General features: G+C 39.7%; 1 protein-coding gene across 1 annotated transcript in view; it reads left to right on the forward strand.

The window, feature by feature from the left end:
- fam91a1 (family with sequence similarity 91 member A1) overlaps positions 1 to 13,281 on the forward strand; it is a 67,755-nt gene that overhangs the window by 42,458 nt on the left and 12,016 nt on the right. The window contains exons 14-20 of the mRNA XM_067981926.1: positions 479 to 565; positions 3,355 to 3,478; positions 4,685 to 4,833; positions 9,213 to 9,347; positions 9,465 to 9,578; positions 10,168 to 10,240; positions 11,131 to 11,283. Coding sequence (XP_067838027.1) covers positions 479 to 565; positions 3,355 to 3,478; positions 4,685 to 4,833; positions 9,213 to 9,347; positions 9,465 to 9,578; positions 10,168 to 10,240; positions 11,131 to 11,283 — 835 coding nt within the window. The remainder of the gene's footprint in view (positions 1 to 478; positions 566 to 3,354; positions 3,479 to 4,684; positions 4,834 to 9,212; positions 9,348 to 9,464; positions 9,579 to 10,167; positions 10,241 to 11,130; positions 11,284 to 13,281) is intronic.

Genomic DNA, 13,281 nt, shown 5'->3' on the forward strand with positions numbered 1-13,281 from the left:
CTCAAGAGGGCAAACGGGCCCTCTGTTTAACGTCTCGTCCAAAAGACAGCACCTCCGACAGCGCAGCATTCCCTCACTACTGCACTGAGATGTCAGCCTCGATTATGTGCTCAAGTTCCTGGAGTGGGACTTGACAGGGCATAATAATCTACACATGACATTTCAAAGTTGTAATTATTCAAATGAAAGTAAGTGGTAAGGAACGGATACCAAGTATCACAGTTCAACAATAATATATTTGTTTTTCAGTATTAGCATTGGTTAGATATAGTATGAAATTTTGACGTTGACGCTTATGTTGGAGCTGCTAAATATAGCACAAGCTAGTTTTCACCAAATTAATACAGCTTTCGAAATGTAGAGTAAATTTTGGACCAGTTTCTATATGGCATTACTGAAAATATTTGACATTTTTATTGTTAATAGTTTGTCAGTGTTTAATGCATTTTGTTTCTCATACTACTTTGCTTTTCTGTAGAACCTGAAGAGCCATGCTGTAACTATGTTTGAAGTTGGGAAGTTATCAGATGAGTCACTGGACAGCTTCCTTGTGGAACTTGAAAAGGTATGTCATTTCGGAGAGGTCACTGCAGTTAGTCTTAAAGCATCGCATAGGTCACTGGATGCTCAAAATTAATGAGGGGTTTGGATGGAGTAAATAAGGAGAAACTGTTTCCAGTGGCAGGAGGGTCGGTATCCAGAGGTCACAGATTTAAGGTAATTGGCAAAAGAACCAGAGGGGAGATGAGAATTTTTTGACGCAGCAATTTGTTATGATCTGGAATGTGCTGCCTGAAAGGATGGTGGAAGCAGATTCAACAGTAACTTTCAAAAGGGAATTGGATAAATGTTTGAAAAGGAAAAATTTGCAGGGCTGTGGGGAAAGAGCAGGTGAATGGAACTAATTAGATAGCTTTTTCAAAGAGCCGGCACAGGCACGATGGGCCGAATGGCCTCCTTTGCTGTATCATTCTATGATTCTATCTGAGTGTTGTCGGGCTGGAGGAGGTTACAGAGATAGGGAGGGCGAGGCCAAAGACTGTTATCAACATCCTAAAGAGGAGTCAAGATAATAAAACTTGAGCCCTTACAACAAGTAAGTGCATGTAATCCCGGCACTCAGCCACTATTTCACCATGTTCCCCCCGATAGAAATAGTGGCAGTGTCTGACTACATTGCAGTACTGAGGTATTCAACTTCTACATACTGAGTGAATAGTTAGCAATATAAGCTGAAAAACACTTAAACCCTTCACTTTACCTGAAACCAGCAGAGCTTTTACAATGGTAAGTAGAGAGGATTAAGGTAAATTGCATTTTTTAATGAGGTGCAAAAAGCTTATTGAATTGCCCAAAATAGCCGGTGCGCTCAATCCATTGTAAGCAGTGCTTTTGTAATTGACTTCTATGGTGATAGGAAATGGTTTTGGGAAATTGCCCAGGATAGACTGTTGCCTGCCATAAGCATGGACAGTATAAGTGGTGTGGACTGTACTTGAACTTCCATAATGTATTTATATTTATATTGTGACCAAGGCCACTCGTTTGCAGTTTTCACAGAAAAATAGAACACACGAGCATACAAAATTGATGGGCAGGAAAAGACCAGCTGGTCCTTCAAACCTACCCCACACCATGATGGCAGGAGCATCGTGACTAAACGCCTCTTCTCTCCATCCCCCCTCACCCCCGACCTACCCCACAGCATGTAATCTCGTGGGAGAGGCAAAAAAAAGAAAAAAAACCCAGGGCCAATAAAGGAAAATGTACCCTGGAAAATTTCTCCGACCCCCTCAGGCGATTGAAACCAGTCCAGGGGATCACATGGACCAAGTGTTATCTATAAAGACACTTGCCTTCTATATGATGCGATCTCTGCCCCAGTCAGGGAATGGTCCAGCTCCCTCTTGAAGGCAGAGAGTCAGCACCCTCCACCCCAGCCAGCAATGGATTCCAGAGGCTTGATACTTTCTAGGAAAAGAACCACTGCCTAAAATCCAGTCTGTTCCTATTCTTGCATAGTTCAAACTCATGTCTCCTGGTCCTCCCCAATCTGTTAAACTGGAATAATCTATCAATAGGGACACTATCCAGCCCTCTAATTATTTTATAGACCTCCATCAAGTCACCTCTCTACGCTGCTCTAAAGTAAATAGACCAAGGTCCTTGAGCCTATCTGAGTAGCTGAGGTTCTTTAAGCTAGAAATCATTCTTGTAGCTCTCCTCTGGACTTTTTCCAAGGCCGCTATATCACCCTCCATGTGGGGGGACCAAAACTGAGTGCAGCACGCCAGATGCAGTCTGACCAGCGACCTGTATAGTGTCAAAATGGTGTCCGTTGATTTATACTGAATTGTTCTGTTAATACACCCAAATACCCTGTTAGCTTTAGATGGAATAATGGTTTGTAACCCCTAAAAGATCAGTAAAAATGATGGGGCACAAATCATTCCCGAAATAAGAGGAGTTCAACGGCACTCTCCGTTGTTAGTGGTAAATTGAAGGAGCAAGTTCCGTCGTTCGCACATGTGCAGTGAAACACGGAAATCCTAGTGGTTCGCCGGTGATGTGACATGTTCAAATTAAAGGGCCATTGCACGCTGCAATCAGAGAAATAATTGACAAAACGCAAACTTGCTTATCTGCCCAGCTGGAAAGTAACTGATATCGCCACCAAACAGGTACGCTTAAAAATATCAGGTCTAAACTAAGTTTTAACAGCGCAGTAAGTCTTAATGACTGCCAAATAACTAAAAATTAACTTTTAAAAATGTGGAGTCTCATATATTACTCCTTATTTTAATAGTTTTTGGTCATTAAAAAAAATTACATTTATTTTTACTTTTCCCTCTTTTTTATTCAGCTTTTTATTAAAATTAAATTTTTATTTACAATTTCATACCGAATACTAACTTTTAAATGAATGAAGTCCGCTTCTCTGCTTGAGCAATTCAGCCTGAATCTGTGGGCGTGACTTCTTTTCCTGACAGATTTTGTGGGCGTGTTTTCTCCTCTCTGACCTTTCCAGCCGCGCGGCAACTCAAGCTGCTCAGAGGCCGGGTTGATAGGGCACAATTTGTTTAAAGTTCAAATTCAAGCAATTCGACGCCACAGAGCCCGCAGTAAGTAATTTTGTTAATTTAATTCGCAGGAGCGGCGGTGAGTGTTAACCTCGCCGCTCCGAGCAACTTCTGGCCCATGGAATGTCATGTAATAAAAATGGAATTTGACTTAATCTATCGCTGGAAACCGGGGCACTGATTGTCACCATATCTTAAGTATAATAATTTCATTCCAAATGTTTTTTTTTAATGCAGTTTAGAAACAGAGTAACCAGACCTTTTTATATTTAAGGTTCAAAACACTGGTGAAGGGGAAGCCCAGAGGTATTTTGATCATGCACTAACTCTGAGGAACACTATACTTTTCCTGCGACATAATAAGGAACTAGTTGCAGATGATGAACAACCAAACAATGGTAGGATTTATAATGTGTTGAAAGTAATTGTTCATTCCTGTAGCATTATTTTTTTAAAGCATGCAATTGTCACTTTACTGTGGTTAAACATTAATTAAAGACTTAATTACTGTAGGTATCATTTTACTTGATGTTACTTTGTCAGTTAATCAGCGAATGTTCAAATCCGTTGTAGCATGCTTTAAAATTAGGATTGGCATCTGATTATTGTTGCATCATACATGCCAACAAAGTAGTATTAGTTATTCAGTGATGTCTGTATTTTACAAGAGAGAAAGTGGGCACCGGGTGGGAGAGAAAGAATGGGTAATATTGACTTGGGGCAGGGCTGAGAGGGCTGCTGAAGAAATAAGTTTTTCACTAGGCTTTTGAAAGCAGGTAGGAGGCAGGGTGAAGGGATTTTGAGCGGGTGTTTGAGTGCAGGTTCACAGTGGCTGAAAAAAGTGGTTCCCAATAGTGGAACAAAGAGGATGTGGCGGAGCTGTGGACTAGCGACTGAGGAGCAAAAGGTGTAAGTGGGCAGGGGGTGGGGTGGGGGGAAGGTTGAAGGAGGTCATTAAGGTAGGATGGGTGAAGATGTGGTGGCATTGAAGATAAGGGCGTTGATCCTTAAAGGCAAGCTGAGCCATTGGAGCTTGGCAAGGAGAGTGTGGCTTTAAGTGGGTAAGAACATCACCAGCAGTATTATGAATGAGATGCAGTTTATGGAGGGTGAAAAGTGATTGAGAATTATTTCCACATCAAGGATTAGTTAATATGATTAAGTCCCTGAAGAAAATGGCTTTGAAGCTTATGGATCTCTACATGTGTAGAAACCTGACCAACCAATTTTATATTGCACATATAAATCATTGTAGTAAAAAATATGATTATTGATTGAAGAACAGAGTTTAAACAAGTTGTTACTTTTTTAATTGCATGTCTAACTTTAATTTTTTTCCCCAGATCGAGGTTGGAAAAGTTTAGTCGAGTTTCTGATTTTTTTAAAAAATTGTGCTGGAAATATAACTAGTATATAGTTATATGAATATAACTACATACTTAGTATCTTGGAAAATTGAAATGACAACCAGTTATGTAACTAAATGCTTTGGAAATATTTTTTTCTGGCACCAGTCAATAATAGAGAATAAATTATCTGTAATTTTTTCAAGGAATGGTTCTACGAATGAAATTTTGCTTTCTGATGAGATTGTTCCGCTTCAGGCTTTCCATTAGATCTGTTGCGCTGCGAGAGCTTGTTGGGATTGGATCCTGCCACTTGTAGCAGAGTCCTGAAGAAGAATTACACTCTGCTGGTCTCGATGGCACCACTTAGCAATGAAATACGACCAATAAGCAGCTGCACGCCACAGGTAAGCACAAAGGTTCAAAAATGATCTCCCAATATGACTCTTGTTTCTAGATTTCTGGGAAGTGGGACTAATTGGATAGCTCCTTCAAAGAGCTGGCATCAGCACGATGGGCCGAATGGCCTCCTGCGCTGTAAGATTCTATCAGTTATCTGTACCTGCTATTGGTCTAATTACTCAATAGGCATCTATAACCTTTGTATGTCAGAGGCAAAGTCAGGTTTACGCATTGCACACAACTGCATACTTTTTGTTTGCAGGCGTCAAAGTGCCAATTCTTAAGATATGATCCAAAAGCAGGCTCCAAGTGGTGTACATGTGTAACTACATGTGATAGCTTCACTGTGCATCATTTGGTCACCTGATATACGGGCTGTAGATGCTCAGCTGCAAACAATGCACAAAATACGATGTTTTATTATTTTACTTTGTCCTGTTGAGCCCCAGTAAAACCTGACTATGTTTACAGTCCATAATATTGTCTGAACATCATAGTAGGGATAGATAGCCAGCATCTCCCTCCACTTCTCTCTGCACCTACGCACATGTTTAACTGCTCCTTGGGAGACTCTGAAATACGTAAAGGATGCGATCAGCCTCAATAAAATGTTACTGCCTTCTTCCATGTGGGAATGAAAGACTAGAAATAAGAAGTTGAGCGAGGGAGTCTGGAAGATTTAGTTGGTTTTGGTTTTGTTCGTTTCTTACGTGGTTGAAGTATTTGTAATTTTTAGTTTCTTTGTATTTATTGTTTCTAAATGTGCAGTGAACTCGGTCTTTGATTTCATATTAATTTTGACTATGATGTGATATATCTCTGCCAATTTTTAGCCACTTGGCAAAAATGCCCTTATAACCTTGATTGATTCAAGATACTGTGATAAATACCATTACAAGGTGTATTAGTGATTACAGTAAAGCTAAATTGACACTTATCAGAATCTAAATCATCAACACAATGTATGCAATGACTGGTCATCAGCTTTGTTTGGTTGTGTGGAGCATAAACACAGGCACAGACCAGTTGGGCTGAATGGCCTGTTTCTGTTAATTCTATGTAACTTTAGATAATCTTGCATGTACTTTGCTTTCTCTGTCAGAAGTTATACTATACATTCTCTCTGTGCCTGGAACTTGGACTATTTAATTAGCTGCTGTGATACACTTACAGTTTCTACTTCTCTACTAATCAAAAACAATTTAACCTTTCTTAAATCTTCCAACTTCATGTTCTTAAACACTTTTCCAACTTTCAAAGTTCACTGGGAACCTTCTAACCTCTTGAAAACTTTCCAAAATTGTCAAAGACCTTCTGAGCTTTGGGAAACTGTCCAAATGAGGTGAATGGTGTTTGGCCTTAAATACCTTACCTATCCAAGGAAATCTCACTTTAAGTGACCTTTCAAATAGACCACCCAGGCCACATGATCACTTTCAACAGTGTCAATTGAGCAGACAGTATATGAAAGATTATAATTGTCAGATATTAATTAGTTTTACAAAAACTACATTTCCAATTATTTTTCCTTTCCCCCTTAATTAAATCATTGAAAGTAGATTGCACACTCACATTTCTCTCTTTCTCTGAGTGTCTGTCTGTCTGTCTCTTTCTCTCCTCTTCCCCCCCACCCCCCTCACTCCCTCTCCCCAGATACATGTATGTGCAAATATCATTTGAGATGTATTTTGTAACGGTATTTTGCATGTCTAATGTACACATGCAAATAGCGTCCACTTGGGTTTTGTATGGAAAAATAGATTAGTGGGCTGTTTGAAAGGACATCGTTATCTGAAATATTTATTTTGTCCATTGCAAAACCCACTTTAATCATCTTTTGCAGATTAAAAACCTCCCTAATATGTTTCCAATGAAAAATATCTAATGGCCACATTGTAATTTTTCAGGAGTCGCAATATAAACTTAACCTTTTTTAAAAAAATCTTCTGTAGTCTGGTTCTTTTTCAAGGAAGTGGGTGTGGAGTGCTAGCATTTATTTTCATGTAACTTGCAGACTGTGATGAGGCAGAGAACCTTATGGGGTCAACAAAAGGATGTCACAGAGACTGGTGAAACTACTGAATTATTCATCTCAACCAGTGACGCATGATTCTGAATGAGCTATTTTATTTTTGATAGGCATTTTAATGCAGCTTTTATCAGTTCTTCGGAATTTGTCTTTTAATTTTACATATATAATGTGTGTGTGTGTGTGTGTGTGTTTGTCTCCATCCATCCGGTCATATACCTGTTAATGCAAATTTCTTTACTCGGAATTCACAACTGGCCAGATAACCAATTTGTTGGATTTTACTCAGCTGCGTATTAATGGGTCAGTCTAATTAATTAATCATTTCTTGATGTACACTTGGAGTACTGTGAACAGTTCCGGTCTCCATATTATAAAACGGGATATAGAGGCACTGGAGAAGGTGCAGAAAAGATTTACTGGGAAGATACCAGAACTGAGAGGTTATACCTATCAGGAAAGATTGAGCAGAATGGGGCTCTTTTCTCTATTAGAGATGTTTGAGGATGTAACTAGCAGGGTAGATAAAGTGGAACCAGTGGATGTAGTATATTTGGATTTTCAAAAGGCGATAAGGTGCCACACGAAAGGTTGTTGCACAAGATAAGGGCTCATGGGGTTGGGGGTAATATATTAGCTTGGATAGAGGATTGGTTAACAGACAGAAAACAGAGTAGAAATAAACAGGTCATTTTCAGGTTGGCAGGCTGTTACTAGTTGGGTGCCGGAAGGATCAGTGCTTGGGCCTCAGCTATTTACAATCTATATTCATTACTTAGGTTAAGGGACCGAGTGTAATGTATCTAAGTTTGCTGATGATACAAAGCTAAGTGGGAAAGTAAGCTATGAGGAGGACACATAGACAGGTTAGGTGAGTGGGTGGGAAGGTGGCAGATGGAGTATAGTGTGGGGAAATGTGAGGTTATTCACTTTGCTAGGAAGAATAGAAAAACAGTATATTTTTTAAATGGAGAGAAATTATTAAATTTTGGAGTTCAGAGGGATGTGGATGTCCTTGTACACGAAACACAGAAAGTTAACGTGCAGGCACAGCAAGCAATTAGGAAGGCAAATGGTATGTTGGCCTTTATTGCAAGGGGGTTCGAGTACAAGAGTAAGGAAGTCTTTGGTGAGACCACACCTTGGAGTACTGTGTACAGTTTTGGTCTCCTCACCCAAGGATGGATGTACTCGTCTTAGAGGCGGTGCAACGAAGGTTCACTGGATTGATTACTGGGATGAGAAGATTGTCCTATGAGGAGAGATTGAGTAGAATGGGCCTATATTGTCGAGTTTAGAAAAGTGAGAGGTGATCTCATTGAAACATATAAGATTCTTAGAGGGCTTGACGGGATAGGTGTTGAGAGGCTGTTTGCCCTGGCTGGAGAGTCCAGAACTAGGGGGCATAGTCTCAGGGTATGGGGTCGGCCATTTAGGACTGAGATAAGGAGAAATTTCTTCACTCAGGCTCATAAATCTTTGGAATTCTCTACCCCTGAGGGCTGTGGATGCTCAGTCGTTGAGTATATTCAAGACTGAGATCGATAGTTTTTTGGACACTAAGGGAATCAAGGGATATGGGGATCGGGCGGGAAAGTGGAGTTGAGGTCGAAGATCAGCCATAATCTTATTGAATGGCGGAGCTGACTCGAGGGGCCTTATGACCTATTCCTGCTCTTATTTCTTATGTTCTAGAAAAAAGACTGAGGGGTGACCTGATGAGGTCTTCAAGATTATGAAAGGGTTTAATAGGGTAGATGTAGAGAAGATGTTTCCTCTTGTGGAGACCAGAACTTGGGGCCATAAATATAACATAGTCATTAATAAATCCAAGAGGGAATTCCGGAGAAACTTCTTTACCCAGGGAGTGGTTAGAATGTGGAATTTGCCACCTTGCGGAATAGTTGAGGCGAATAGCGCAGATGCATTTAAGGGGAAGCTAGATAAACACATGAGGGAGAAAGGAATAGAAGGATATGCTGATAGGGTTAAATGAATTAGGGAGGGAGGAGGCTCGTGTGGAGCATAGCACGTGGCTCGTGTGGAGAACAGCATGGCCCTGTTGGGCCGAATGGCCTGTTCCTGTGCTGTACGTTCTATGTAATTCTACGATAGAGTTGAAATGAATGCTATATGATGGGCCCTACTGATTTTATTAGACATTTTATACAGGCATTTGATACCTTAGGTAAAAAAATAATGCTGGAAATACACAGTATGTCAATCAGCATCTGAAAGAAAAAAAAGTTAATGATTCACATGAGATTCATATTTTGTATGATATGACCGAATAATTCAATATGCATCATACTTTTAATAAATCCCTAACCATGTTTTTTTCTTCAAAATAATTAGCACATAGGACCGGCCATCCCAGAAGTTAGTTCAATCTGGTTTAAACTTTACATCTATCATATTACTGGTCAAGGACCCCCATCATTGTTACTTTCAAAAGGATCAAGACTTAGAAAACTTCCAGACATTTTTCAGGTATTTTGAGAAAACATCCTTTTTTAGCTTTTCTGTTTAAACATACTGTGAATGTTAGTTCCTGTGCTGCATCAGAATCGATAAAAATGCAATATGTTTTCCCCTCTTATTTCCCAGGGCTATGACCGGTTGCTTATAACCTCTTGGGGACATGATCCCGGCGTTGTTCCCACTTCAAATGTGCTCAGCATGCTAAATGATGCATTGACTCATTCAGCTGTATTAATACAGGTAAAGCATTCAACTTGGGCTACTTTGAATTTCCCTTAAGCCTACATTTTAGTTGCAGACATGAATTGTTAGAAAACTTGTAATCTGACCCAGGGAGAGATGCTTTTTTGGTGTTCAGTTAACAAGGGTGCTGTCAGTAATCTTAACAAAACTGATGTGCATTTGCAGTAGGTACATGACTTTACAGAGAAAACTTTCCAAAGAGTTTCTGTCAATGCTGTGAATAGACTTCAGTGCATGTGTTAGGAAGACTCGAGAATGCCGGGTCAATTGGAGCAAAATTCGGATTTAGAGCTACAAGAAAGTTTCTGATAACTTGGTTATGTATTTTTGTTTTCTCAGCATGCCACTTCAAGAAATTTCTTGATGTATTTTTAATGTGGTATTTCCTTCATCCAATTTGTATAATTAGATTATACATTGTATCTTTTTTTGCAAACATTTGAAACAATTTTTATGATTAAACATTAAAAATTTTTATGATTAAACATCTCTGAAATGTGATTCAGTTTAACTCCCATTGAGGTAAGGCTGCTGTGTTAATAATACTGTGATTTAAAAAAATTAACTAATACATTGTTGTTTATAGGGTTATGGTATCCATGGTGATGGAGAAACTACTTATGTTCCATTTCCCTTTGATGAAGTAGAGATGAAAGGAGGTGGGTATTTCCAGTTACTTTCCATTATCAATCTGGATTAAAGCATACATGACAGGAAAATACTTGCGAGAGCTCTGATCAAATCTTCCTCTTTAGATCAACTTTTATGCTTAACTCTGTTTTAAGATGCAGTGAAATCCATGCACATTCCCAGATTCTTTTTCAGTGATATATAATTCAGCCACCTTTTATATGTTGCGTTTGTAATGCTTATTGCTGCTGTTTCACAACCTTTTTTAACGTATATATTGCACAGAACCTACAGCACAGAAACCAGGCCATTCGGCCAAACTAGTCTATGCTTCACCCAAGCTGCCTCCCATCTCTCTTCATCTAACCCTATTTGAATATCCTTCTATTGTACTTATCTAGCTTCCCCTTAAATACATCTATGCTATTCACCTCAATTGCACCTTGTGGTAGCAATATCCAAGTTCCAACCACTCTCGAGGTAAAGAAGTTTCTCCTAAATTCCCTATTGGACTTATTGGTGACTATTATATTTATGGCCCCTAGTTTTGGTGTCTCCCAAAAGTGAGAACATCTTCCCTGTTAAACCCTTTCATAATCTTAAAGACCTCTATTAGCTCACCCCCCAGCCTTCTCTTTTCTAGAGGAAAGAGCCCCAGACTGTTCAATCTTTCCTGATGAGTATAACCTCTCAGTTCTGGTATCATCCTTGTGAACCTTTTTTGCACCTTCTCCAGTGCATCTACATCATTTTTATAATAGAATAGAACCAGGTAGAAAAATGTCTCCAGTCCCATATATATTACAAAATTATTTGACTAACTGTTTCCATTTGAAGCACTATAAAATTAGATTATAACAATGTTAACATGTTTATTTTTTAAATAGCTGAACAATGCTTTGTCTTGGGTTTGCTGTAGAATTTTCCCGGAATAACATGTGCGCTCACCGAGCATTGAAAGTATTGCGAGGGAAAGTGGATCTGGACCATTTCTGCGGGTTTGTAAATATGCTGAACCCACGTGTTCGACGCACCAATGGCAGGCATCTCAGTGATGACTTGGATGAGAAAGGTATGCAAAGACCAGCTCAGCTCAATCAAAACTACATTGGAAATAAAATTATGCACCAATTTTCTTCTAAATCAGTGAATGTGCTGAGATATTTTAATCCATTTAAAAAGTTTTACAATATTGTTGTAAAATAGCACGTTAACGAAAAGATGTTGAGTGGTGAGAATGTAGAACTCACTACCGCATGACATAGAATTACATGGAATTTACAGCACAGAAACAGGCCTATTAGACCAAATGTTCTGTCGGTGTTTATGCTCCACACGAGCCTCCTCTAACCCTATCGACATATCCTTCTTTTCCTTTCTCCCCCATGTACTTATCTAGCTTCCCCTTAAAGAAAGACTTGCATTTATATAACGCTTTTCACACCCTCAGGATGTCCCAAAGCGCTTTACAGCCAATGAAGTGCTTTAAAGTACTTTAATGTAGGGAAACGTGGCAGCCAATTTGCACACAGTAAGGTCCCACAAACAGCAATGTGCTAATGACCAGATAATGTGTTTTAGTGATGTAGGCTGAAGGATAAACATTGGCCAGCACCCTGGGGAGAACTCCCTAACTCTTCTTCGAATAGTGCTGTGGGATCTTTTATATCCACCTGAGCGGGCAGCCTACATCAGTTGGTTTTAACGTCTCATCGGAAAGACAGCATCTCCGACATTGCAGCACTCCCTCAGTACTGCACTGGAGTGTCAGCCTAGATTTTGTGCTCCAGTCTCTGGAGTGGGGCTTGAACCCACGACCTTCTGACTCAGAAGCGAGAGTACTGCTAACTTGAGCCAGTTAAAGCGGACACCATTAAAGGCATCTATACTATTCACTTCAACTACTCCGTGTAGTAGCAAGTTCCACATTCTAACCACTCTCTGGGTAAAGAACATGGAACGGTTGAGGCGAATAGCGTAGATGGATTTAAGGGGAAGCTAGATAAGCACATGAGGGTGAAAGGAATAGAAGGATATGCAGATGAAGTAGGGTGGGAGCAAGCTCGTGTGGAGCATAAACACCGGCAGAGACCTGTTGGGCTGAATAGCCTGTTTCTGTGCTGTAAATTCTATGTCATTCTTTGTTGGACTATTAATGTATATTGACTTAACATTGGCCTTTGGGGTTAGATGCAACAGCCACTGCCAGCAAAAATCTATTGAAAGTAAAATTAAATCATTACATGAAATTCACAGTTTAAATAAAACCTGGATTACAAAACTGTTGAGATTGTAGCTATATAAACTGCTTGAGCTTCCTTATCATAGTTTTATATCCTTGCAGTCCCTTCAATAATTACTTCTGTTGTAACTATTTAATGTAATTAGTATGATCCCAGTAAAGCTGGGCTCACAACTATCCAGTTTATTGGTATTGACTCCTGACATGATGCCAAAGAAGAGAACCAGGAGCTGAATAAATGCATTGGCCACGGGAACAACTGTTTTGAACATCTTGAGGCCCTCTGTTTCACCATGAAATTTGTTAGAATGTTCATTTAAAGCTGCTGGAAAATGGGACAAAAATGAGTGAAGGACAATAAGCAGTCTGTCTCGGTTGTCTGGTTGCCACTCTTAATATGTTCAGGTTGTTGAGATACAACTTTTTAACTACATGTTAACCTTTTTTTTTCTTGGCCATTTAAAATGCTCTGCTAAAATCGGATTTTGACAGTATGTATGTTAATTGTCTTAAATGGTGTCAGCCGTGGATCAGTGGATAACACTCTTGCCTCTGAGTCAGAAGTTTGTGGGTTCAAGTCCCGCTCGAGAGACTTGAACAAAAAATCTATTCTGACATTCCAGTGTGATGCTGCACTGTCAGAGGTGCCATCTTTTGGTGGCGACATTAAACTGAGGCCCCGTCTGCCCCCTCAGGTGGACATAAAAGATCCAATGGCACTATTTTGCAGAATAGCAGGGGAGTTCTCCCTGACCAATATTTATCCCTCAACCAACATCACTGAAACTGATTATCTGGTCATTATCTCATTGCTGTCTGTGGGTCCTT

Source organism: Heptranchias perlo, chromosome 3 (genome assembly GCF_035084215.1).
Source record: "Heptranchias perlo isolate sHepPer1 chromosome 3, sHepPer1.hap1, whole genome shotgun sequence".
NCBI lineage: Eukaryota > Metazoa > Chordata > Chondrichthyes > Hexanchiformes > Hexanchidae > Heptranchias > Heptranchias perlo.